General features: G+C 42.2%; 2 protein-coding genes across 3 annotated transcripts in view; both read left to right on the top strand.

Moving 5' to 3' along the window:
- LOC132864475 (NLR family CARD domain-containing protein 3-like) overlaps window positions 1-27,912 on the top strand; it is a 1,256,659-nt gene that overhangs the window by 476,527 nt on the left and 752,220 nt on the right. The window lies entirely within an intron of this gene.
- Window positions 1-27,912, top strand: part of ca8 (carbonic anhydrase VIII) — a 37,464-nt gene that overhangs the window by 3,245 nt on the left and 6,307 nt on the right. Inside the window, exons 2-8 of one of the 2 annotated variants that reach the window (XM_060897913.1) lie at window positions 7,944-8,135; window positions 8,281-8,405; window positions 19,141-19,236; window positions 19,345-19,407; window positions 20,249-20,297; window positions 22,352-22,464; window positions 25,230-25,401. In XM_060897913.1, the coding sequence (XP_060753896.1) occupies window positions 7,944-8,135; window positions 8,281-8,405; window positions 19,141-19,236; window positions 19,345-19,407; window positions 20,249-20,297; window positions 22,352-22,464; window positions 25,230-25,364 (773 nt within the window). In that variant the 3' untranslated portion in view covers window positions 25,365-25,401. The remainder of the gene's footprint in view (window positions 1-7,943; window positions 8,136-8,280; window positions 8,406-19,140; window positions 19,237-19,344; window positions 19,408-20,248; window positions 20,298-22,351; window positions 22,465-25,229; window positions 25,402-27,912) is intronic. The other variant, XM_060897914.1, reaches the window with a different exon arrangement.

The following is a 27,912-nucleotide window of genomic DNA, read 5'->3' as shown; positions in this document are numbered from 1 at the left end:
TATTAAAAAATGGAGAAAGGGAGATGGCAGGCGAGGCACCGCCACCTCCAGTTAAAAAGAGAAGGTGTATGTACAGGAAAGAATGGGAAAATGAATATTTGTGGCTGAAAGGGGTTGAGGGGGATACCGAGAGGGCTTTTTGTGACCTTTGCAAAACATCTTTCTCAATCGGACATGCATGCATGGATCTCAGTTCCATGGCGGGGAATACGATGTGAAACGACACAGGCTCGCGGAGACTCACAAGAAACGTGTGCAACAGAAAGAAACGTCTAAATCTATGGATGCTTTCCTCCGACCTAAAAACGACTCTCTAGCTGACAAAGTGACTGCGGTTGTGAGTTAAGAGACTTTTTTTCTACTGTTTCTGTGGTGCTGAGCCACTACAATTCCTGTTAATCCACTGAAAACTAAATGGAGACTTGTCACTATTCCTGCTGTTCTGATGCACTGCAAAGCCTCAGACTCAATATTATATTATGATTGATTTAAAGTGAATGAATTGTAATGGAAAATAAATAAAATTGAGTAGCTTCAGTAAATCATAAGTGGAAGTGTGTCTGTCAAGTCATTGAATGGTCAAAATATTATGTTTATTTAAAAAAAACCACATTTGGTGGCCTGTTCATGACCATACATCACCAATAACAGCAGAATAGGGTATTATTGATATACCATGTATGTGCTAGAAATGGGTAAACCACTATCTGTGAGTCTTCCAGCGGCCGGCGCGGCGCAGTGGGGGCGGCGTCCCACATTGTCCCTCAAAAACATACCCCTTGCCCCCCTTGGGCTTATGAGCAGGTGGTCACCCTAGTGTCAGCCCTGTGATGACCTGGCGACTTGTCCAGGGTGAACCCCGCCTTTCACCCGTAGTCAGCTGGGATAGGATCCAGCTCGCCAGCGTCCCTGTAGAACAGGATAAAGCGGCTACAGATAATGAGATGAGATGAGATGTGGCATCGCTGAATGTGTCATGTGGGAGGGAGGGAACAAGAGCATCAATAAATCTCATACACATCCATTATCTCATTCTGCCATAAATACTTTCCTTCATCTATAATGTACCGATCAGCAAAATATTATAGTGTAAAACCCCCGAGTCAGTGTCTGAATCTCAATTTACACGTCACAGTTTCCAGCTGATTTTTTGTTTTGCTGCTGCTGATGATATCATAAACATTTTCACTCACTTCTCGGGACTAGCTCCACCAACAACAAACTTCAATTCAAGTCAGGTTTATTTGTCATATGCATATTAGTACAGAGTACCACGGCAATGAAAACAATGCGCCTTGGCACTCTCTCCGCACCGTTCAATAAATAAAAGAAAGGCTATAAATAACATTAAAAAACATCCAAGTACAGTAAACCTAGTAAGCTCAGACCTCAGTCCTCCTTCCAGTTGAATTATCATTCTCATCTCATCTCATTATCTCATCTCTTTATCTCATCTCATTATCTGTAGCCGCTTTACCTGTTCTACAGGGTCGCAGGCGAGCTGGAGCCTATCCCAGCTGACTACGGGTGAAAGGCGGGGTTCACCCTGGACAAGTCGCCAGGTCATCACAGGGCTGACACATAGACACAGACAACCATTCACACTCACATTCACACCTACGCTCAATTTAGAGTCACCAGTTAACCTAACCTGCATGTCTTTGGACTGTGGGGGAAACCGGAGCACCCGGAGGAAACCCACGCGGACACGGGGAGAACATGCAAACTCCACACAGAAAGGCCCTCGCCGGCCACGGGACTCGAACCCGGACCTTCTTGCTGTGAGGCGACAGCGCTAACCACTACACCACCGTGCCACCCTGAATTATCATTCATTAGCCTAATTACCCGGGGGTAAAAACTATCCCTGAAACGTGATGTGCGTGTTTGGATACTCTGCAAACGCCTCCCTGATGGGAGGTGGGAGAAGAAATTGTGTGCGGGATGACTAGAATCCCACATAATACTTAGTGCCTTCTTAGTACTGCGTTTCCAGTATATATTTTGGAGCGGTTCAAGTGGAGCCCCAATAATTCTAGAGGCAGTTTTGACCACCCTTGCTAGAAGATTAAGATCATGTGAAGTAGTCCTGCCAAACCACACTACGATGTTACCTGTCAATATACTGTCAATAGTACAGCGGTAAAAGTTCTGTAGAATGTTGAGGGACTTACCATATTGTGGCGGCACGGTGGTGTAGTGGTTAGCGCTGTCACCTCACAGCAAGAAGGTCCGGGTTCGAGCCCCGGGGCCGGCGAGGGCCTTTCTGTGCGGAGTTTGCATGTTCTCCCCGTGTCCGCGTGGGTTTCCTCCGGGTGCTCCGGTTTCCCCCACAGTCCAAAGACATGCAGGTTAGGTTAACTGGTGACTCTAAATTGAGCGTAGGTGTGAATGTGAGTGTGAATGGTTGTCTGTGTCTATGTGTCAGCCCTGTGATGACCTGGAGACTTGTCCAGGGTGTACCCCGCCTTTCGCCCGTAGTCAGCTGGGATAGGCTCCAGCTCGCCTGCGACCCTGTAGAACAGGATAAAGCGGCTACAGATAATGAGATGAGATGAGATGAGACTTACCATATTTCTTGAGACGCCTCAGGGAATAAAGTCTCTGCTGTGCCTTCTTAATGACACAGCTGATATGTGAGGACCATAAGAGGGAGTCTGAAATGTGGAACTTAAGAGGCGAGGTGGCCAAGTGGTTAGAGCGCTTGACCGCCAAGCGAACGGTCCCCGGTTCGAGCCTCGCCTCGGACGGTGATCTGGGGTTCGCCTCCTGTCCACCCAGCAGTGAATGGGGACCTGGTGGAAACGCTGGGGAAGTTAAAGGCGGCGAGGAAAGGAACTGGCCACCCTACCTCACCATGCCGACGGCCTAGACAGAGTGTGCTCTCTAACAGGCACTCCCCAACGTACGTACGTATGTACGAAAAACGTATATGGGACTCTTTGACTTTTTTTGGAGAACTTAAAGGTGTTGACAATTTCAACTGGGGAGTTGTTAATATAGACAGGTGTATGTGTGGGTTTGTTTCTTCTGAACTCTATAATGACTTCCTTAGTTTTCCCCACACTGAGGGACAGGTTATTTCTGTGGCACCACATGATTAGATTACTCACCTCATCCCTGTAGGCGGTTTCATTATTGCTGTCAGTAAGTCCTACCACAGTAGTATCGTCTGCAAATTTCACAATACTGTTAGTGGGATGTTTTGCAATGCAGTCATAAGTGTACAGACTATATAATAGTGGACTAAGACAGCAGCCTTGAGGTGCTCCGGTGTTTAGCACTATAGGGGCTGAGTATGTAGTGCCAACTCTAACTGTCTGGGGGCGGCCTGTTAGGAAATCCTGTATCCACCTGCAGATGGAGGTGCAGAGGCCCAGGTCTAAAAGCTTGGGTATTAGAAAAGAAGGTCTGATGGTATTGAAGGCACTGCTATAGTCAACAAATAACATCCTGGCATACGTATCCCTGCCCTCTAGGTGTCGGAGCACAGTACGTAAGGCAAAGGATACATCATCATCCACCGCTCTATTTGATCTGTATGCAAATTGCAATGAATCAATAAACTTCACAGATATCTTTAAACAAAATTTTAAAAATAATTGTAGATTTGGAACATTTCAATAAAACAACTTTTTTCTTTTTTTGACTAAATGAACACATTTTGTGGTGACGCCCCTTTTATTTATTTTTTATAACTTTTAGTTATAATTATTGAAAATTTCTTAAATAGTTTGGTTCTTTATTCCTCTACTACGTTTTTAAATTCCTCTACATCAGGTGCATTTACTATTACTAACATTACGGGCATTGAGCAGACGCTCTTATCCAGAGTGATGTACCGCGTACCCAGAGCAGCCTGGAGGGCAGTTGGGGGTTTGGTGCCTTGCTCAAAGGCACTTCAGCCATTCCTGCTGGTCCAGGGAATCAAACCAGCGACCTTTTGGTCCCAAAGCTGCTTCTCTAACCATTAGGCCATAGTTTTAGTCATTTCAGACAGTCATAATGCACAAAATGTAAAATAATAACAATAATAATCATTTAATTTAATTAAAACAAGATTATTACTGGAACTAAAATACTCAATTACAACTAACAATGTTTTCAAACTAATAATGCACATATACACTCTGGAAAAATATAAATCTGTCAAGATAAACATACACACCACTCGCATTCTTTACATAAAAGGAAAAGAGAAATAAATCTGGTCCATTATCAGAAGCCACTGTAACAATTTTAAACCTGGAGTAAGATTTTATTTTTCTTCTTTTAACATCCAACAACATAAAAACATTTCCATGCAACTTTCTCTTTTTCACTTGGGATAGGCTCCAGCTTGCCTCCGACCCTGTAGAACAGGATAAAGCAGCTAGAGATGATGAGATGAGACTTTTGGAAAAAATGCTCATTTCTACTGAAGCACGAATGCAGAAAACAAAAATCCCAGACCTCAATGAATGGCTTTCTTTTTAAATATGTAAATATCAGGGTGCCAATACTTTTGCTGTAAGGCCATACCAGAAATCTGCAGTTTTAAACCAGGATTGAAAAATTGGCAATCAAGAAAAAAAAGTCGTTTGTTTTGGTGCAGTTAGTGATGTTCTGTAAATTGGTAGAATTGATGACATCATGCTACAAACTTTAACACTTCCTCCTTTTTATTTTATGAAGCTCCGCCCCCTCACAGGTGGTTATGAGAATTAGAACTTGAGCATCAGAGTTCAGAGATGCGTTCGATCCACACAACCTAACTGAGCTAGCTAGCTAACGCTGCCGCTGTGTGAGATCCGCCAGCGATGGCACAAGCGCCGGTGTTCCGAGTGTAAACCCTCCCTGAACACATGGGCTGGTGAATGGGGATTAGTTTTGAGCTAGTGACTGGAAGGTGATTGGGTTAAACCCCAGAACTGTCAGAGAGCCTCTGTGGGAGTGAATAAACACACTGTGCTCATATTTCCCTTCTAGTTCTTATGAACAATGTTTTAAATGTATATAAACCCTAACTCCGCCTCTAACCCCTCCCCTAACTCTAAACCTTTGTACTATTTTTAATCAGCTTTGTGGATTGTTTTAAATGCAGCTCGTTTGAGCAGATGATGAGGATTCACCTCCTGTTCTTCAGAACTCATCAGGAAATTTACAGAAGAAACTGTAAGGAGAACAAATGGAGGGTGGGGTAGGGTGGGGTGGGGTGGGGTGGAGCAACACAGCAGAAATGAGAACATGGTGAAATGCCCTCGAGGTGTTTTTCAGTCTTACAGGAACGTCACCGTTAATAGCGATGGGACTCTGGAGCTCTGAGGAGCTTTATTTAGCTTCTTCATTAAAGACACAGAAAAGAAAGCCATCGTTCTTTGCTGAGATAAATTTAGTTCTGTGAGATCTGATTGGCTGGAAGCAGCCGAGACGAGATCACATGACTAGAGGGCAGGAGGACATGCAAACTTGGGAATCTCATGAATTATTCCTGCATTATTTTCCGACAACTTGTATTAGTGATTCCTCTGATACATAACACAGCCACGGGTTCATTATTGATCCCAGAGTTCTGATCGTCTGTATGGTTCAGAAAGTCCAAAGTGTTGGATGTTTCAATGCAAAACTGAATTGAAATAGTCCAATCACCAAATCCACCAGAGATACAGATGAACCCAATCACTGGAACTAAGAGACCCATGATGATGCTCCTGTACACAAAGCACAGAGCTCCATGAAGACATGGTGTGTGCAGGTTGGAGTGAAGAACCCGAGTGTCCTGCACAGAGCCCTGACTGAACTCAACCCCTCTGGGATGAACTGGAAGATCAGATCAGGACCTGATCTCACTACTGCTCACAAGCTGAACCTAATGAACAGAAATCCTCACAGCCACGCCCCAAAATCTAGCGAAAAGCCTTCACAGAAGAGAGGAGAGGAGAAGGAGTGGAGAGGAGGAGTGGGGAGGAGAGGAGAAGAGGAGGAGAAGTGGAGCTTATTATAACGTCATGACAAAGAAAGAATAAATCTGGAATGAGACGTTTATCAGGAACATGTGGATCTGATGGTCAAGGGTGCACATACTTTTAGCTGGATCATGTGGATCAAAGTTAAATGGCCAACAAATATTTTTGGCCCAAAAAAAAAAGGTCAAATGCTTGAATTGATTTTCCCCCCTTTGAAAAGCTTCAATAGAGTCGTAACACATAAATAATAATAAGTTTCATGAATAATTTAATGTTAATTAATAATCACTGGATGAAGTCGAGGTGATTATTCCTCGATATTCACTGAGTCTGAGGTGGATAATTGTTTTAGTATAAATATACAGGGGGCGGCACGGTGGTGTAGTGGTTAGCGCTGTCGCTTCACAGCAAGAAGGTCCTGGGTTCGAGCCCCGGGGCCGGCGAGGGCCTTTCTGTGTGGAGTTTGCATGTTCTCCCCGTGTCCGCGTGGGTTTCCTCCGGGTGCTCCGGTTTCCCCCACAGTCCAAAGACATGCAGGTTAGGTTAACTGGTGACTCTAAATTGAGCGTAGGTGTGAATGTGAGTGTGAATGGTTGTCTGTGTCTATGTGTCAGCCCTGTGATGACCTGGCGACTTGTCCAGGGAGTACCCCGCCTTTCGCCCGTAGTCAGCTGGGATAGGATCCAGCTCGCCTGCAACCCTGTAGAACAGGATAAAGCGGCTAGAGATAATGAGATGAGATGAGATTTACTTATCTTCAAAATCTTCATGTAAGTGTAATAACATTGCGGCACAAACTCGTGTCACTGATTTACGCCGAGTCACATAAAATCCTTTGTTCTGAAATCGATAAAATAAATAAATCCCAATCCCGCTTTACCTTTAGATAGATTTAGACCAAACTTTGTAAGATCTTTAGTGCTTTTATTTTAGGAACAGCGTTTTCTTTCATCATTTGTAATTCTTCCTCGCTTACAGTGACAACGTGATTGGAGCCGTATTGCCGAGTAGCTCGACAAATAAATAATCCGAATCTCTTGACCAATCAGAGGGCACGATTTCCAATAATCACCTGTGTATTCATACTAATGATGAGTAAAAAGGTGATAAAATCACTGTTTATTCTCCTGAAGCTCATCACTGACTCTAACACCCGCATGCACACACTGTTATTAATTGCTGTACGTGTCTTTTTTTCTACACCAGAAAGAACATGTTTCTTTCATGAAAACACATTTAGTTTTCTGTCATGAGATGACGCTGTTTATCATTCCTTCTGATTAACATTCTCAAAGCCTTCATTTATTAATAATAATAATCGACTCTTGATGGAGTGAGTGACTCTGTCTTCGTGTCTAAGTGTTGGAGTAAACTCAGCTCTCGCACGCAACTGTAACTGTTCCATGACCTGGTTCTCTGCGCTTGTGGCCTTCCACCAGACACGCTTTGTTCTCTGAAGGTCGTTTGTGGTTTGCAGGCTGTATTTGTCCCTGAGAAACTGCAGCACTCAGCACTGATGTTAATCTGCTCAAGACAGGTCTGATCTCAGTCTGATTACATGACCGAGAACTGCCTGGGTTTCCACTGCATTCTCAGGAGGAACGGCATGTTCCTGTATCTGGGGAAGGTGCATGTGGTGCTAATTAAAAAAATAAATAAATAAAGTTGTGTTTCCATCTGATTTACTCTTGATGGAACTACAACAGCATTAAGGTTTAATAATGAGCACGGATAAGGGCTTACACCTCGCTCCTGGACTCTGATTGGTCAGAAGATGTTGATTAAAGTTCAAGTACAGCAGCTCTGACAGTCGTGCAGCTCCACATCGCAGGTTTATATTAATGTTAATGTATCAGAACGAGTTCATTATTGTTTCTATAGTAACGGATCATTCCGAGACTGTGGTGATGGTTTATAGCTGCTGTAACATAAGTTCAAACAGGATCCTTCACAAAAACAGTAATATGAGGACGTGTGTGTGTGTGTGTGTGTGTGTAGGTGTGGAGTGGGGTCTGCTGTTCCCAGAAGCGAACGGAGAGAACCAGTCTCCCATAAACCTGAACTCAAGAGAGGCTCGTTACGACCCCAGGCTGCTGGAAGTTGGTTTAACGCCCAACTACGTGGTGTGTCGAGACTGTGAGGTCATCAACGAAGGACACACCGTCAGGATCATGCTCAAGTCCAAATCAGGTACCCAGCATGCACCTGTGGTGACAGAACAGGAAGTCAGTTCACTCAACCAACTATAAATCAGCTGTCCTATTTTATCACTCCTTTAAAAAGGAAAGACTTTAAGTGTGTTTCTGCTCCGTCTCTCCCTCGCGTCCCCCTGCAGTGGTAACCGGAGGCCCTCTGCCCAGCGATCACGAGTTCGAGCTGCATGAAGTTCGGTTCCACTGGGGCAAAGAGAACCAGAGAGGCTCCGAACACACCGTTAACTTCAAGGCCTTTCCCATGGAGGTCAGTCTCACACACACACACACACACACACACACACACACACAGTTTTAGATTCTTAATTGGGCAATGGAGCAACTTGGGTGGTTTAAAAAAAAAAAGTACAAAGCTGTAAAAGAACCATGTGTCCTAACAAACACTCAGCTGGTGGAAAAATGAGCTTATATTGAAAAATATAATTAAAATAAATACAATAAAATAGCTGTCATGACCTCCTGGCTCAAGCCCGCCACAACATAAAGAGGGGGAGACCACACCGACGTATATCAAACACAAAATTAAGTTTATTAAAAAACTATCTACAGAAGTCAGTAAATGTAAAACGAAGCAAAACTGTAGTGTATATCAGCGTAATGGAACGCAGTGCGAAAAGGTAAATAAAAGTAAGTGGGGGGCAGCAAGCGTGATGTCGAGCAAGCAAGCCTGTCTCATGGACTGAGAGGTCCAGATTTTATCCGGCTCCTAATTACACCACCAATTAGTCACGTCATCAGAGCCCTCGAGCGCCCCCTGCTAGCCGAGAGACAAACACAAAACACAAACCAAAACACTGGCAGACCAAGACGGCTAGTGACGAACCCAGCACGGGGAAGCTGCAGCGTCACATAGCCAAGAAAAAACAACAACTTGTGGGCAAATATAGATTGTGTCAAAAAATGTAAAAAAAAACAAACAAAAAAACCCCCTAGCCTGGCAAGCCAGACTAAATGTGAATATTTAGTCTGGTCTCGGTCGTAGACATTTCCGACAGGTGTGGGAGGAACAAACCGCTGTCTTTCAAACTGTCTCTGTGCGTATAGGCCAACGCTCTGACCAATCAGCGCAACAGTGACTGTGACGTAGTCAGAGCGACAGAAAGCAGTGGGGGAGGCCTTGAAATAAATTATTTTTCAAAATGCGTATTAATTAATAAACAGGTTCTAGATATTAAGAAGTTTGGAGATAATGACCACAAGTTTAGAGTCTGTACCACATACTTAACATACACTCTTATTTTTTCCAAGTGTTTTTCAAGTGTTTGCTTAAACTGTTTTTGAGAGTTTTTATTTAGTGGTGTTTGGTGAAATAATTTCCCTTAAATTTAAAATAACGGGAAAATAAGAAACAATCAAAAAGTAATGTTTCAAAGCTGTTTATTAATTCTTCGTACTGCACAAACTAGCCCCATCCTTTTGGCTACGAGCGGAGCCAGCTGGTAGATCAGACTTTTGCCATAGCCGGTCGGCAAAACAGCGAAAACGTCCTTCTTGAAAAGGAATGAGCGGAGAGCCTCTTCCTGCTCATGTTTCAACGAAAACTCCAAGTCTAATTCTTCTAAAACTGATTCCAAAGCGGAGTCAAACGAGCGCTGTTCACTAGCCGTAGCCATCTTTCCTGTTGTGCTTTCTCCAGCGTCGCGCAGCTTTGTCGTCACTCCTGCAAAAGCCCGCCCAAAGAATCCAAACAAAAACCTTGCGTTGTGATTGGCGGGCACGATCTGATGCCCGGGGTGTTTTGTTGATATGGTGCGAGGCTAGACCCACTTGCTAGGCAAAAATATTTTTGGCCGCTAGGCGGGTGGGTCTAGTTTACTAGGCTAAAAAAACCCTCATGTCTGGAAAAAATATTAAATATCTCATCTCATTATCTGTAGCCGCTTTATCCTGTTCTACAGGGTCGCAGGCGAGCTGGATCCTATCCCAGCTGACTACGGGCGAAAGGCGGGGTACACCCTGGACAAGTCGCCAGGTCATCACAGGGCTGACACATAGACACAGACAACCATTCACACTCACATTCACACCTACGCTCAATTTAGAGTCACCAGTTAACCTAACCTGCATGTCTTTGGACTGTGGGGGAAACCGGAGCACCCGGAGGAAACCCACGCGGACACGGGGAGAACATGCAAACTCCACACAGAAAGGCCCTCACCAGCCCCGGGGCTCGAACCCAGGACCTTCTTGCTGTGAGGCGACAGCGCTAACCACTACACCACCGTGCCGCCAAAATTAAATATGTATCAAAAAACGATTGTATCCAAAAATGTAAAAAAAAAAAAAGGGGGGAAAAAACCCATCATGTCCCAAAAAATAAGACATTTAAAAAATTGTCCAATTAAATTATAAACCCAACACACACACACACACACACATATATATATATATATATATATATATATATATATATATATATATACAGAGGTGGAAAGTAACGAATTACATTACTCGCGTTACTGTACTTGAGTAGCTTTTTTGTGTACTTATACTTTTTCAAGTAATTTTTAAAGAGTGTACTTTTACTTTTACTTAAGTATGTTTTCTTTTAAGTAGTGTACTTCGGTACATTTTACATCACAACCGTTACTGAGTAAAAAAATAAATAAATAAAAAATTTTAAAAAGGCTAAAACGGAGAAGGGGAAATGCGTTCTGGAAATGAATCACGGGAAGGACAGTTGTCGCGCGCGAGAGTCTCACACAGACGATGGCGGACATGCACCGGCGCTTTAAGGGGGGGGGGCTCAAACCCCTGGGCCACAGCCAATCAGGGGCCTTGTAATATTAATAAAATAATAAACTGTCGGAATCGTGGGCCTACATTAATGTACGGATAGAAATAAGGTTAGAAATAAATGAGCGCACAGTAGCCTGCTGTAAGAGACATGGTGGATGTGGTTCGCGAAACGAACACCCACAACTGGACCAGAATAAAATGTAACAAAATGTAACGTCACGCACGAAAGCGCGCCAAAGACTGCAGACTACTGAGACACAAATTAGAGGCTTTGAAAGATGAAGCGTTCACATGTTAGCGGGGCGCATAAAAGGAAAAAGAGAGAGATGCAGGTAATGATAGAATCGCTGCCTAAAGTCACAGACTTTTTTAAGGTAAGGATCACCAATCTGTTCAGAATATCAGCTACTTATCAGTTATCAGCCTACCAGCAGCTAGGCTCTGTGCAGCTAGGCTAGATATGCTATGATCTGTCCAACAGTAAAATAAATCAGTTGTGATTTGAATACGTGTCGTGTGATTTGAGTTATAATCCTGTTAGTATAATGGCATATTTCGATGGGGATAATAAAATGTCTAAAACGGCATCTACTGAAGAAATTGATGAAAAGATTGTAGCCTATAATGTTCACAGTTCGGGCAGCAGACAGAGTAAGCATACTGAGGGGAATAGCAATACAAAGCTAGCGCAGATCCACATTTCTCGCTAGCTGTGTTGGGTGTGTTGTTAACCCGTGTGGATTTAAGTGAAATACTTGAGAAGTTCTGTGGTCAAGACAACGTTTTAAGGTAAGGACGCTTGATTATTAATGTTTGCCCGCCGTGGCTTGTTGTTGACGAAAGGCCCACATGATTTTGCCTTATGCAGCTACTGCTAGCGTCATGCTTTGAACTAGGTTAAGCTCATTTGCGCTAAAGGATGGGTTTATTGAAGGACTTTGATGTAGCTAGTTTCTTTTTAAAAAATCGTATGCTCAAAACAGTATGCCCGTGTTCATCATGTTTAACTTTTTTCTTGATGGAGTGCGTGAAATATTGTTGCAAGTGGTATTTCGATGCAGTCATGTCAAAAAGGCAGTTGAATGCACGGTCTTATTCAAGGAGAAGGAAGACTTGCATGATGCTTGAACATAGATCGGTAAAATAGACCCTAGTAGGACTTGGTTTCGTGTATTTCAGTCTGTAGAGTTATGAGTTTGGCCGCTGTCCATGGTGTTTACGTTTCATGTGGCCGCCGAGCCAAGTACCTTCATCATCATCATCATCATCATGTTCCCCTGTCAAAAGTTAAACTCTCTAGGGGTGCTTCTGCTGTAGCAGTTGCAGCAGTTGCTCAAAGTTTGATTTGTCCATCATCATACGTCTTATCTGTTGGGTGTCTATGCCCAGCAGATTTTCCCATTTCGTCCATTTGTAACCATTTTTGTCAAACAGGAGCTGCTTTTGCACTTGGTTATTGCCCATCCGGCAAACGTGAGCAATATATTTTAGTTGTTGTACGTAGCAGGATAGTTTATATAAAACTATCCTGGGTTCCTGTCAGTTTCCGGAGGTCAGCATTGGACATCTTGTAGCTCCAGTCTATATCTTCATTTGTAGTGTTCTTTTGGTCGGGGCATTCTTTCGTTTATATCCACCTTTAATCATTTTCCTTAGGAAGCCGTGCCACACTACCTCAATTTTGTGAATTTCACTGGATGATAGTTGCCATGCCTGTGTGCTGTACAGGAGGCGAGATCGAACGCATGCCACTAGGAACTTTATACGGGTTTTTAGTAGTATTCGGTGGTTGGTTAGAACGTGTTTCAGTTCATTCCATTTCATGAATGCAGCACTTATCCTAGCATGCAGGAAGTGTGAGGATTCATCACAGTTGCTGACATTATAACCAAGATATTTAAAGGTGCGGACGTTTTTAATATTAGTGCCGCCAAGGGAAATGATACTTGGTTTACATTTGATATCCTCATTGACATTAAAAGCCATTGTTTCTGTTTTGACATATGATATTTGTAAACCAAAGTGGGTGTAGGTCTTATCATACAACTGAAGAATATTCTGAAGCTCCTCGATGGATCCAGCGAGTATGGCCTGATCATCTGCGTATAGAATCTCTGTTATGCAACCCTCTCCTGATGCTCATGCTTTCGTACGCATTTCTCTTGTGGATACCTCATTTGGAATGCAATATCTGAACTTGAAGCCTGTATCTGGGTACAGTTTTGATATCTCATGCTGTGCAATCCTGACAACAAAGTCCATATATGTAGATATTAAAAACTGATGGCGATTCTAGGGCACCTTGTCTTGCAGTGAATGTTTGTTTTCATGCCGCCGAGCTATTTTTATGTATTTTATTTTTTAAAAGGACTTGTCTGTAGGTGTGTGTGTTTTATGTTTACAACACATAGGTCTACATTAGCGCACGCGCGCTTGTGTGGTTATCTCTGGCCATGCCCCTGCGTGAAAGTTACGCAGTATCACTGTCCTGTCCGTGTTAATAATCAGAACCGGCTCTGTAATGATAATGCGCGCGTTCTTCTCTCCCTCTGTGGTCGGATGTGTTGAGCGATGTGAGCGTGGGCCTTGCGCAGCTACGCTGAGCCAAACGTAACCTATCGTAGGCTTCTAGGCTAATTACGCGCTTACACTGTAAATGCTTGACACGTATTGCAAATAAAATAAGAGTGTTTTCCTGGCCAACGGTAAGGGTAGGGTTGACAGGTAGCCTATGCGGGGCCTAGCCCCTGGGCCATGGGTATTGATAAAGCGCCCCTGCAGACATGGAGGAGACCGAGGAACCTATGGTGGACGACCCTGCAGAAAATGCAATTTCTTCCAGTAATGAAGTGCACCCCTGGCCCTACATACGTGATCACTTCAGCTTCGTAGAGAAAAGGGGTGACAGTTTCATTATGCAATGCAGATTATGAAGACAACCAAGAAGACAACCATTGCGGCATACAAAAATTCGATGTCTAATCTGCGCAAGCATGTTGAGGTAAGTATTGTCATTGGCATCATAATCACGGGCGCAGATAGAGGGTGGGACGGGTGGGATTCGTCCCACCCAGATTTAAATTCACCTCGTTCGGTCCCCCCCACTTATAGGGAGGAAAAAACGTCTATGCTGTCTTTCTTTGCATAAGGCAAACCTCACGGAAAAATCAAAAGACTAATTACCATTCGGTTTATTGAGGTGCACAGCAGTGTATACATAGTTGCAACAACTCACATAAAACAAAACAAAGACTGATATTCGGTTGGTTGAGCTGCACAGACTGCACAGGTTGCGAGCTCGAGCTTGGTTGCTATGGTTACCCACAACAAGTTTGACAGGCATATCGGGGTTGGGGTTGGTTTGCTGGCAGCTTTGTCCCCTCCAGTTTTTTTCCCCCCCCAGTTCAAAAAATGTATCTGCGCCCCTGATCATAATGTTTCCTTTCCATAGTAAAACCGACAATAGGCTGGTTATATTCCAAAAATAGTGGATGGCATTGCTAATGTTGAAGTAGCAACCTGTTGGTACTGTAACATAACGGTAACTAGTCTGTTATTCGGTTGGCTAATCATGCAAGCAAGTTAGCTCGCCAACCTGACGTGATCAGTCCTCCTACCATTCTACATCCAACAGGCCAGAAAGGAATACTAAGCAAAACAAATAATGTTTGAATTGAATTGTTCAATAACACCCAGTGCACACAGGCAAGCTACGAGATTTCGGTGCAACATTTCACTTTCATATTTCGTGTACAATGCTTTGTGTGTGGTCAGGGCGATGTAAACGACATGACTGTGTGTATTGACCTTTTTTGTTTGTCTCAGTTTTAATGCAGCATTATCCTAAGCATTCAATTTGATACACTTCCTTTAAATAAAACATCTGGGTTGAGATGTACATATATCCTTGTTTCCTCTTCTTTTTCATTTTTGCACAACACAATGGAGGCAGAAAACACCCATTGTTAAAAGTAACGTTTTACTTTTACTCAAAGTACATTTTAAATGATCTACTTTTTACTTTTACTTGAGTAGATTTTTTGTCTGGTAACTTTACTTGTACTTAAGTAGAATTTCATCAGAGTAACAGTACTTGTACTTGAGTATAATATTTTAGTACTCTTTCCACCTCTGGATATATATATATATGGCCAAAGAAAAAGAACTGCCCCCCCCCCCCCCCCCCCCCCCCCCCCAAAAAAAAAAAAAACAGCTTGGGTCCAACAAAAAATATATAAAACCCAACTCATCAGAGGGGAGAAGAGTTCATGTTCAAAAAAATAAAACAAAACAAAAAAACAAGAAAAAAGGACTCGTATACAAAAGTTAAAAAAAAAAAAAGTTGCAGTAAAACCCCACTCATGAACAGGAGTCAAAAAATGTGTCAAAAATCCACCAACCAAAAGAACAATTTATGTCTAAATTTAAAGACTCCAACAAAAAATATTAAACTTTAAAATAAAATATTAATATTATATATTAATATAAATATTAATATCAAAATATTAACTTTAAGTTAACTTTCTAGACTCAGAAAATCCTTCGCCCTGTCATTCAGAGCTCTCTGGTTCGAATTGGCCGTGCTCTCAGGGAGGGAGGAGGGGTTTACTGTCTCTCGCCTGCCAATCACAGCAACACCAAGCAATCGGGGGCGTCTGTGAACTCATGAGTTTGGAGGTGGGCGGATGGAGTGTGTTACTCCGCCCCTGATGTTCAAAAGTATGCGGTCAGCTGGTGTCACGTGCCTCAGAGGAAGCACACGATGGGAGCTGTCAGGATAGTGGAGAGCGGTGTGGTGGGCGGGAACATGACCAAATTAGGGAGAAAAGTCTGGGGGGGGGGGTGGAAACTAACAATTTGTGTAAAAAAAAATTAACATGCATGTCAGTTGATCGCCCAATAAAACAAGAGCTTTAATGTTGTGAATTTGAATAATTAAATGTGATTTGCATAAACTCGTCCTCAGAGCACTGATTATTTCATCCTTATTAAACACAAGTAAAATGATTATAAATGTTATATGAGATCAGTTTAACGTAAATGGTGTACAGAAACCACGTGAACGTTTCTCGCTCTGGCATTATTCGGCTGTGAGATTAAACCCCTGAGACTTCAGCTTGGATTAAAGCTCCGAAGCTGTGACTGGGTTCCGTTTCACTGACAACGCCTCGGATGCAGTGCTCAGGAAATTCCCATTAGCTGTAATTTCCAGGAAACATTTCCATCAATTAGCACTTTTCTTTCTGTTTCTGATGAAATCTGGGCTCGTGCTTATCCTGAGTGAGCACTAATGACTTCTCATCTCATCTGCAAACAATTCACAGTTTCTTGTAAGCGTTCACCGCTAGTAGTGTTCTTCTCATCTATAAAACCACACAGGCACAGAACAGACGAGTGAGCACTCGAACACATCGCTTTTTATTTGAGTCACTAGTCAGGCATTCATCATAAAGCTAGTGTGAAGTAAACTGATGTTTGTAAAATTTAAAATAAACTTTTATTAGCCAACATATCAGCCCAAGACTGAATTTATATTCATAAACTTCATAGTGTACTGACAGCAAACCTGCTATTTTACTAGCAAACATTTACCCAATGCTAATATCAGCTCCCAAAACAACACTTTATCCAGATAGCTAACTTTATTTAGCAGCTAAATATAAACGATCACCAAAATGTTAACCTTTAGCACACTAGCCAGGTAAGAAACAACCACAACATAACGCAGGAAACAAAACGGCCAGTTAGCACTTTCTAGGCAGTCGGTAACTGGGCTAATGTTAACATTTAGCATTGGAAGATTAACATTTAACCAAAACCAGAACGGTACCAACCAGCAAGTTAAACCATTACTCACTTAGCAAGCCAGCTAGCAAACCAGTTAGCACTATATTGAATTAGAACCTAGTCAGTTAGTATACCTGTTACTTATTAATTTAACCAGTTAGCACGCTAGGTAGTTATTAAACCAGCACTGCACAAACAGTTAGAACACTCATGAATTATCAAAACAGCAATTAGTGCTTTTTTTTAAAACCTTCTGTTGTCTTGACTAATGTTAGCATTTAGCAGCAGAATATTACCATTAATCAAAACTTGAACATGACTAAACTAGCTAGTTACTGATTCCATCGTTCCTCAGTTAGCAAAACAGAACGTTATCAAGTGAACTAGCTGGTGTTCACTTGATAAGCATAACGGAGTTAGCATTTATTAATCAGCCAGGAACTTTCCTACCATTAGCATTTTTTTTTAAAAGAATTTTTCTGGGCTTTTTTTCACCTTTATTGGATAGGACAGTGTAGAGACAGAGAGCGATCGGGAAATGACCTCGGGTCAGAATCGAACCCAGGTCCCCGGATTTATGGTATGGCGCCATAGTCAACTGAGCCATGGTGTCCCACCATTAGCATTTAGCGGAAGAATATGAACATATTTAATATATCAACCAAAACTCTAACACTAGCTAATTAGCAATTCCGCTAGTAAGTTGTTAAATCACGACTCAGTGAATTACCTACATTAAGCACACGGACAGCTGCATCCTTGTTAGCCGTGATTCAGCCAAATTAGCTCTGAGCTGGAGGAAACTAGCCAGTTAGCATGCTACAGCAAGTTGGCGAATGAACCAGTTAGCACTCTCACTAGTTATTAAACCTCAAGCCAAAACACTTCAGAGACACAGACACGTTAGCAAAACAGCAATTGTCTAAATAAGTGCTAAGCAGTACCCTGGCTAATGTTAGCATCTAGCTGCAGAATGAGTCGCTGAAATTATGCTAGTTCATTAGCTGTTTATAAATCTCATCTCATTATCTGTAGCCGCTTTATCCTGTTCTACAGGGTCGCAGGCGAGCTGGAGCCTATCCCAGCTGACTACGGGCGAAAGGCGGGGTACACCCTGGACAAGTCGCCAGGTCATCACAGGGCTGACACATAGACACAGACAACCATTCACACTCACATTCACACCTACGCTCAATTTAGAGTCACCAGTTAACCTAACCTGCATGTCTTTGGACTGTGGGGGAAACCGGAGCACCCGGAGGAAACCCACGCGGACACGGGGAGAACATGCAAACTCCGCACAGAAAGGCCCTCGCCGGCCACGGGGCTCGAACCCGGACCTTCTTGCTGTGAGGCGACAGCGCTAACCGCTACACCACCGTGCCGCCCTGTTTATAAATCAAACAGATTAATGTGCAAATTTCTCTCAGCGACGGTGACTAGCGTCGAACTGTTGACTTGTTTCAGCGTTTGAACATAAAGACACACACTTGGACGTTATGTCTGATGTATTTGTGTTGGATTTGCAGCGCCGTCTCGTGTGTGTGTGTTTTTACTGTTTGTCTTTACTGTGTGACGCGACTTATTTAAACACACGTAAGACACTGAACATCATACGCTGACACACAAACAATACTGAGAGCTCTTTAAATAACACAGAGGGCTAAAATACAAAGCCTTGAGTACACACACACACAAACGTCCTCCACACCTGCTACCTTGCGCACACACACACACACACACGGATGTGTTGTACTAAAAACAATAAACCATTACACATTAAAACACTTAAATAATTTGGTCTTTTATTGCAGTGTACACCACAACGCTCCAGAACCCTGCACTCTGATTGGTCAGAAGGTGTTGATGAATTCTCTCGAACAGCAGCTCGGACAGTAGCGCAGGTTTATACTCATGCACTGATTCTGTATTAATGTGTTATCGTTTCTATGGTAACAGCTCGTTCACAGACTACGCTGAAAATAAACAGATTAAAAATGTGCAAGGGTGGCACGGTGGTGTAGTGTTGAGCGCTGTCGCCTCACAGCAAGAAGGTCCTGGGTTCGAGCCCCGGGGCCGGCGAGGGCCTTTCTGTGTGGAGTTTGCATGTTCTCCCCGTGTCCGCGTGGGTTTCCTCCGGGTGCTCCGGTTTCCCCCACAGTCCAAAGACATGCAGGTTAGGTTAACTGGTGACTCTAAATTGAGCGTAGGTGTGAATGTGAGTGTGAATGGTTGTCTGTGTCTATGTGTCAGCCCTGTGATGACCTGGCGACTTGTCCAGGGTGTACCCCGCCTTTCGCCCGTAGTCAGCTGGGATAGGATCCAGCTCGCCTGCGACCCTGTAGAACAGGATAAAGCCACTACAGATGATGAGATGAGATGAAAAATGTGTGATCATTGATGTGGTGAAGTTTTCTTAAAGTAAGGAGAGGTGTGTGTGTGTGTGTGTCCTGTAGCTGCATCTGATCCACTGGAACAGCACATTGTTCAACACTGTGGACGACGCCATGGGCAAGAAGAATGGCATCCTTATCATCGCACTCTTCGTCCAGGTCTGACCAGGAGGCTCCAGACACAAACACGTGTGTGTGTGTGTGTGTGTGTGCGTGCATGCACATTACTTCTGTGAGTGTGTTGATGTGTGTGTTTGTGTTGTGCAGATCGGGAAGGAGCATCTGGGACTGAAGGCTGTTACAGAGGTGTTACAGGACCTGCAGTATAAAGTAATACACACACACACACACACACACGTTCTTCTATCATTGTGAGGACCTTCCACTGATGTAACGATTACTGTAGTTAATTAACATTACACTTAATCCTCTCATTAAACTCATTTAGTTTTATCTGTTTTCGTTTTTAAAATAATGGCGAAAACAACACATTTTTTGTGAAAATCTTCGGCACTCGTCCTCTCACTCGTCGTCTCGCTCATCCTCTCACTCGTCCTCGTTTTTCAGTCCTGTACTGAAGTTGCATGTCACTGTTTTTGTGGCCAAATGTAACTGAAAACCCGAAAAAATAAATTCCTGCTAGATTTCGATTTTCTTCGTTCTCCGGTGTGTATGATGATAAACGCCAATCAGCTGCAAATTACCAAACGCTTTCACAGAACATTTATAATTAGCCACACCCACACAACTCCATAAAAGGCAATATGAGCTGAAAACAACAAAATGAGTACCTTGTTAATGCAGTGTGTGCGCTAAATCTTCCAGTAATATAGCAAATCAGCTACCATGGATACACACTAACTCCTCCCACTTTTTTCCCCTCTCACTCTACATCCCCAGATGGGTTAAATACAGAGGAAGAATTTCACTGGGCATTAATGTACATGTAATGAACAAAAGACTTAAAATTCCTTTAAAAAAAAAAAGAGAGTCAAATTTTTAAGGGGTGCCATTACTTTTGTCCTAATAGAACGGTTAGTGCTGTTAAATTTATGGATTTAATATGAAACATCACAATGTTCATTAATTTGGTGTGTAACTGATAAGTAAGCGAAAAATGTACATAATAATAAAAATGTGTGTAATAAATAATTGTGTTTTGTTGTTGCAGGGAAAGACAAAAATAATTCCATGTTTTAATCCTAACACTTTACTACCTGGTAAGTTTTTAATATTTTTTCTTTTTATTTCAAGACCTTAAACTTCTAAACTTCATTTTGCTAATTTTAAGAGAGTTTTGTTAGTTGCAGCATGTGGGTTTTTTTATTATTATTTTTTAAACTACATTTAAATAATATTCTGGTGTAAAATTTTTGTTCACATGTAAATAACATAAAATCTGAAAATTCCACAATCTCGATGTTATTATTATACATCTCTGCTCTTATATTTAAAAAAGTACAACCCCAATTCCAAAAAAAGTTGGGAAACTGTAAAACATGAATAAAAACAAAATGTGAAGATTTGCAAATCATGGAAACCCGATATTTAATTGAAAATAGTCCAAAGACAATATATTCAAATGCTGAAACTGAGAAATTTTATTGTTTTTTGAAAAATATCTGCTCAGTTTGAATTTGATGTCAGCAACAACAAAAGACTGAAAAAGTTGTGCAATGCTAAAAAAACTAATTTGGCTAATTGGCAACAGGTCAGTAAGATGATTGGGTATAAAAAGGCCCTCCCAGAGAGGTGGAGTCTCTCAGAAGTAAAGATGGGGCGGGGTTCACCGCTCTGTGAAAGACTGCGTGGGCAAACCGTGCAGCAGTTTAAGAATAATGAAATATTCTCACTGTAAAATTGCAAAGAATTTGTGGATCACATCATCTATGGTCCATAATATCATTAAAAGATTCAGAGAATCTGGAGAAATCTCTGTATGCAAGAGACAAGGCTGAAAACTGACATCGGATGCCTGTGATCTTCAGGCCCTCAGGAGACGCTGCATTAAAAGCAGACACGTGTCTGTAGTGGAAATCACTGTATGGGCTCAGGAACACTTCAGAAAACCATCATCTGTGAAAACGCTTCATTACTGCATCAACAAACACAAGTTAAAACCAGATATAAACAATATCCAGAAACCCCGCCCCCTTCTCTGGGCCCGAGCTCTTTTATGATGGACTGAGGCGAAGTGGAAAACTGTCCCGGGGTCTGATGAATCAAAAGTAGAAATTCTTTTTAGAAATCATGGACACCACATCCTCCAGGTTAAAGAGGAGAGGGACCATCCGGCTTGTTATCAGTGCACAGCTCAAAAGCGGCGTCTGTGATGGTATGAGGGGGCGTTAGTGCACATGACATGGGGAGCTTGTACATCTGGGAAGGCATCATTAATGCTGAATGATATAAACACGTTTCAGAGCAATATGCTGCCATCCAGACAAAATCTTTTTCAGGGAAGGCCTTCCTTCTTTCAGCAAGACAACGCCAAACTGCTTTCTGCACATATTAAAACTGCATGGCTCCGTAGTGAAAGAGTCTGGGTGCTAAACTGGCCTGCTGCAATCCAGACCTGTCTCCCATTTAAAACATTTAGAAGCACAAAATACAATAAAGGAGACCCTGAACTGTTGAGCAATTGAAATTGTATATCAGGCAAGAATGGGACAACATTTCTCTTTCAAAACTACAGCAATTTCTCTCCTCAGTTCACAAACGTTTACAGAGTGTTGTTAAAAGTAGAGGTGATGCAACACAGTTGTAAACACGCCCCTGTCCCAACTTTTCTGAAACATGCTGCTGACATCAAATTCAAAATGAGCAGATATTTTTCAAAAAATAATAAAATTTCTGTTTCAGCATTTGATATGTTGTCTTTGTACTATTTTCAGTGAAGTATCGGGTTTCCATGATTTGCAAATCTTCACATTCTGTGTTTGTTTTCCACAGTGTCCCAACTTTTTGGAATTAGGGTTGTAGTTTTATATAATTGTGGTAGTGTTTCAGTAAAGGAAGTGGTAAGTACCATTTAGAGACATGGAGGAGGAGGAGGATGTGTTAAATACGTAAAAATAAATTAAATTGTGTAAAATCCATCTGAAACGGCGTTTTATAGTTACTGAGATGGTCACTGTGTCTGACGCTGATGACTCTTTATCTGATCGTTTGTAGTGAATACAGTAGCTACACAGTGAATACAGTAGCTCTTGACTGGAACCTGTGAGAACGAGTCGTAATAAGTTACACGACTGTGTGTGTTGTTTCACTTCAGATCCGTTATTAAGAGATTACTGGGTGTATGAAGGTTCTTTAACAACACCACCATGTAGCGAAAAAGTCACCTGGATCCTTTACCGCTACCCGCTAACCATCTCTCAGATGCAGGTAAACATTGCATTATATACATTTAATACTGTATTCACTTTTGATACATTTCCGATTTATTTAATAAATTCCTCGTATGATTCCTATGACGTTCCCAAAATAGTTTGAGTGTGAGCATGAGGCTTTAGTTCTGTCTCAGTTATTACACAACCACTGACTGCGATGAAATGTTCACTTCCTCAGTTGTGTGTTAGCGTGTTAATGAGCATCGTGAGTCAAATACAAAGTTTAGTAAAAAAAAAATTCTGATTCTGCCCCCTAGTGGCAGCCATATTGTTTACGAACAAGTCTGAGGGACCTGCGTTCAACTTCAACTTCAACTTAAGTGTGAAAAATTACGTCATGTTTGAGCTTCAAAAGTGTAAACACCTCGGTGAAACGAGCTTCCCAGCTAACGAGTGATCGGTGATCATTGCGCGCCCAGTCTGTAGGGTCAGTGTACGGATTTAACACTCGGCCGCCTGTGTGGATTGAGCTACAGTATATTACTATAAACTCGTTTAAAGAGTGTAAAGAGAAGTGGTGGTTTATTTCCTGCTGGCGCTGTGAGCGGCCATGTTGACATGACATCATTTGTTGAACTCAGGGTTGAGGACACCTTCATAACTTTAATGAATTTTATGTGTTTCTTCCCAGTCAGATTTGGGATAATTCTGAGTTCTGAGTTTTATCGGAACGCAGCATGTGTTGAGTCGTAACATAAACTTGTTGAGACGTAACCAGAGGTGGACAGAGTACCCAACTGCATTACTTAAGTCAAAGTACAGATCCCGCTGGTCAAATGTAACTCTGTTTTTACATGCTAACTAACAGTGTCCAAGTTAGCTAGCTATGTGTTAACGTTAGCCGTGGACAAGGCGATGGCAACTTGGCGGGAAAATCCATAGAAAGTCATTTGACTAACCAGACTGCACAGCTATTGCAATGTTATCGCTAGCTCTAAAAGCCCAGACAACTTCACTGCAAGCTTTCTCTTGGAATAAAACGTTTATATCCCTCAATATGCTTCCGCAGGTTGGACAGCGAGTTTTTGTAGGCTGTGATGTGGTTCGTTTTTGGCAAACAAAGCGAACATTTAAAACAAACAAAAAAAATCTTTAATCCTTTCAGAAAACTGAAACATGGGTTCTAGGTAAAGCCATGAGTGCGTGCGTTCCCTAGGAGAACCGCCTCCTTCCATTCTGCCATCAACCGATCGTGTTAAATAACGCTGCGGAGAAATCGCTGAACTTGATTTTACCCAGTCTATGGGTGTGACGTGACCCTAGTGATTACTGATCGGCTCCCAGTGTCACTTTTGAAAAAAACAATCACGGTTTCGAAAATAAAATAAAAAATCATCCACTTTCAAAGCCACTTCATAGTAACAAGTAACGAGGAGCTCGATAGAAATGTAGTGGAGTGAAAAGTACGATATTTGTCTTTCAAATGGAGTGAAGTTAAAGTCATAAGTTTCCAAAAATAATACTCAAGTAAAGTACAGATACTCAAAAAGTGTACTTAAGTACAGAACTCAAGTAAATGTACTTCGTTACTGTCCACCTCTGGACGTAACGCTACACTCGACTAGAGCTCGAAATTCAGAACTCGAAATTCCTGACCTCTGATGAGTAAAGAAACAAAAACGACTCAGGATTCCTCGTTGGGAACATGAGATGTTCTCCAGGGTGTTTGATGGGATGTTCTCCTCAGCTCTGAGTTCAGGAAGTGATGTCAAATCAAAATGGCGGCTCGCAGCATGAGCAGTAACACAGCAGCACTTCTTCCTTTAAAGAGTCGTCCTGTAGAGACACAAGCTTTAGCTTTCAATCCGCCAACATACGACACGATCACATTAAATCTGTCCCTCGGATCACACCTCGCTGTTCGGAGGTAAACGTACCTCACTCCTCACGGCTTTCAGAAACGCTCGGCCAAAACATCCACAAACTCTGTCCTTTCTCAGGCGTACAGTAATCTCTCTAAAGTCCACCTCTTTATTTTTCTTCCTCAAGTGATGAGGCTAATGTTGCTAACCTGCAGTGGAAGTTTACAACCTCCAGTTTAGTGCCACAATCCAGACCGCTCGCGTTTCATTCCGTCACACACTAAAACTGAGATCCTCAGAGATTTAAAAAAAGCTGGAGGTACAGAAAAGGTAAAAAAGAAAGAAAATCAGAGAATGAAATGGAGAACGTGGCAAACAGAAAAACGGAAGGAAAGAGTAAAAGAGAGCAGTAAAGAGTGATGAGAGAAAAAAGAAAGAGCACAAAGCAGTAAAATATATGAAAGGAAGGAAGAAGAGAAAGAAAGAACAGAAATTAAAAAAATCAGTAAAATAATGAGCGATAAAAGAAAGAAGAGAAATGCATCAAAATTGTGAAAAAAGGAAACAAAAAAGAGAGTGAGAATAAGAGGAAAAGAGAATATAGCAAGAAGAGAAAAGGATGAGAAAAAGAAGAAAAAGGGGAAAATAAAGAGGGATGAAAAAGAGAATTTAGCAAGCTGAAAAAATAAGAAAGGAAGGAAGGAGAGAGAAATATAAACACAGTAACTGAAAAGAAAAAAAAACAAAGAAGAAAAAGACAAAAATTGGAAATCATGAATGAATAAATAAATAAATAAAGAATAAAGAAAGAGAAAGTGGAAAATAATTAATAAGAAAGCTTTACAAATAAAAAGAAAGAAGAGATAAACGATGAAAACTGGAGATAGAATAAAGGAAAGAAGGCGCGGTGCTAACGTGTTTCTCAGTGTGTGTTTGGAGTAAATCCCCGTCTCCACAGATCGAGGAATTCCGGAGACTCCGGTCTCATGTGAAAGGGGCGGAGCTTCCTGAAGGGAATGATGGGATGTTGGGAGATAATTTTCGGCCCACGCAGCCTCTGAGTGACCGCGTGGTCAGAGCAGCGTTTCAGTAAAGCGCCGCTGCAGCAGTCCATCAGTGTCACGCTGAGGGTAACGAACTTCACCACCACAGCCACGTTCATCTCATCTTTACACACACACTCATTTATTTATTTGTTTATTTGTGTGTGTGTTTTGGCAGTGAGACACGGAAGTGCATTACTGCAAAATAAATGGATTCATATTTAAACACAAAGCTGAAAGGGATGAAGGGAAGGAAAGAACAAATGAAAACTGGAAATAAGAAAAAAGTTAAAGAGGAAGACAGAGAGAGTCTGAGAGTGAGGAAGAAGAGAAAGAAAAAACTCAAAATATATATTAAGAGGCAATGAAAGAAATCAAATCAAATCAAGTTTATTTGTACAGCGCTTTTAACAATAAACATTGTCGCAAAGCAGCTTTACAGAATTTGAACGACTTAAAACATGAGCTAATTTTATCCCTAATCTATCCCCAATGATGAAGCCTGCGGCGATGGTGGCGAGGAAAAACTCCCTCAGACGACATGAGGAAGAAACCTCGAGAGGAACCAGACTCAAAAGGGAACCCATCCTCATTTGGGCAACAACAGACAGCCTGACTATAATATTAACAGTTTTAACAGGTATAACCCTCAACTGTCCTCATGGGGCCGTCCTTCACAGGAGCGGTGCGATAAAACTCCGACCAGACACAGGGCACCAGGATGGATCAGGCAGGTCCGAGGGGCAGAAGAGGCCAGCATCCCAATCCCAGGATCAACATGTAACTCAGAGGGACAGATTGGGGGGAGAGAGAGAGAGAAAGAAAACATGTTGTTAGGTATGCCCTAAAAATGACAAGTATTAAATCTGTGTGGTAGGCTCGCAGAGACGAGAGTCTTTACATCAGGCATAACACACAACAATGGCATGTTAATATGGTAAAATATATCATGACCTGCTCTGGCTGGATGCTTGATTGGGTGATGGGAGCACACTCCTCAGCAATGATGAGATGCAGATGGGACCCTTAGGCCTGGCCAAGACAATTCAGTTACATTTCACCGGGTCTGGGGCATGCGACAGAATGTCTGACGGCCGATTCCCTGCAGGCTACGATAGCCAGTCGAGGTCCCCACCGTCTCCACCAAAAGATTTCCTGTTGACTCCATGTAACTCAGAGGGACAGATTTGGGGTGGGGGGGAGGGAAAGAAAACACAGGTGGTTAGGTATGCCCAATGTCACCTGAATAAGTAGGAACAGTATACATATTGCACCGAGTACAAGCAGGGACTCCGGCAACTAACTATGACAGCATAACTAAAAGGGGAGAGCCAGAAGGTAACACAGGCATGAGGGAGCCCCGGGACATAAAGCAGCAGCCACTACACCGTCAACAAACTCGAACACCGTCAACAAACTCGAAAGAAAGAAAAGGATCAGAGAATTTAAGAGAAATGAGGCAAGCAGGAAAAAATATATAAAAGAAGAAGAAAGCAAAGAGAAAGACAGTGTGAGAAGCAAAAAAAATATGAAGGAAGGAAATGAAGTAAGAATAGAAAAACAGAAAAACTGTGAGAAAGTAAGAAAGATGCAGAATGAAAGACGTGAACAAAATACGCATGAAATGATGATATAACAAAGGAAATTATGTAAGAAAAGAGAAAAAACAGAGAGAGAGAGAGAGAGAGAGAGAGAGAGAGAGAGAAACTAACTTGTTTCACCAAACATTCAATGTAACTATAAATGGATAAAAAGTAAATAAGAATTGTACTCTTTGCGTTGCTGTGGGGGAAGAGGAGTAAAACACATGGGGACGTGCTGTTCAAGGAAAATAATCAACTTCTGGGTGATAACAGTAGCCTGACAGAGAGGTCATGTGGTGCGTGAACTGAGGTCAGAGGTCACGCGGTGTGGTGTTGCAGTGTTTATTGTAGTGGAACGAGGACACGGTGGAGTTCAGGAATAAAGCAGTTCTCACTGATCTCGAACTAAACACAGCACTGTGTGAGGAACTTTCTTATTTTAGTTCTCCCTGAAGTCCTCCTGCTCCTGATCCAATTCATCATCATTCTGAAACCAGGACAAGTGGAGGAGCGAGAGAGAGAGAGAGAGAGAGAGAGAGAGAATCACTTCCTGTTAGAGAAACACCTCCAGGCATACATACAGGAGGAGGATCTGAAAGAGGACGCATTCCAAATGACAGAAGGAGAGACAGGAGAAATAAAAACAGAAAGAAAGAAAGAAGCGGCAACAAACAGAAAAAGAGGCAAAGAAAAACAGTGAAGAAAGAAAAGAGAAAGAGGGAAGTGAGAGAAGCAGAAAAATCGGTCCCCTATGGGTCCATGTGGCTCCTGCTTATAAATAAAATAGTTTTCTGATCCCATGTCCATACAGTAAATATCGCATATATACACGTTATCAGTGATACTCGCCTCATCTCTTACACGCATCACCGAGCTGTGAGCAGCGTCAGGGCGTGGACTATTTTGGTTACCAATTTTGTTCCCTGTTTTGTTCCAAATACAGTGCTGTGAACTTGATCTCATCTCATCTCATTATCTGTAGCCGCTTTATCCTGTTCTACAGGGTCGCAGGCGA

This window comes from Neoarius graeffei, chromosome 17 (genome assembly GCF_027579695.1).
Source record: "Neoarius graeffei isolate fNeoGra1 chromosome 17, fNeoGra1.pri, whole genome shotgun sequence".
NCBI classification, from domain to species: domain Eukaryota; kingdom Metazoa; phylum Chordata; class Actinopteri; order Siluriformes; family Ariidae; genus Neoarius; species Neoarius graeffei.
The sequence above is the reverse complement of the archived record's forward strand: the minus strand, read 5'-3'. Positions and strand labels throughout refer to the sequence as shown.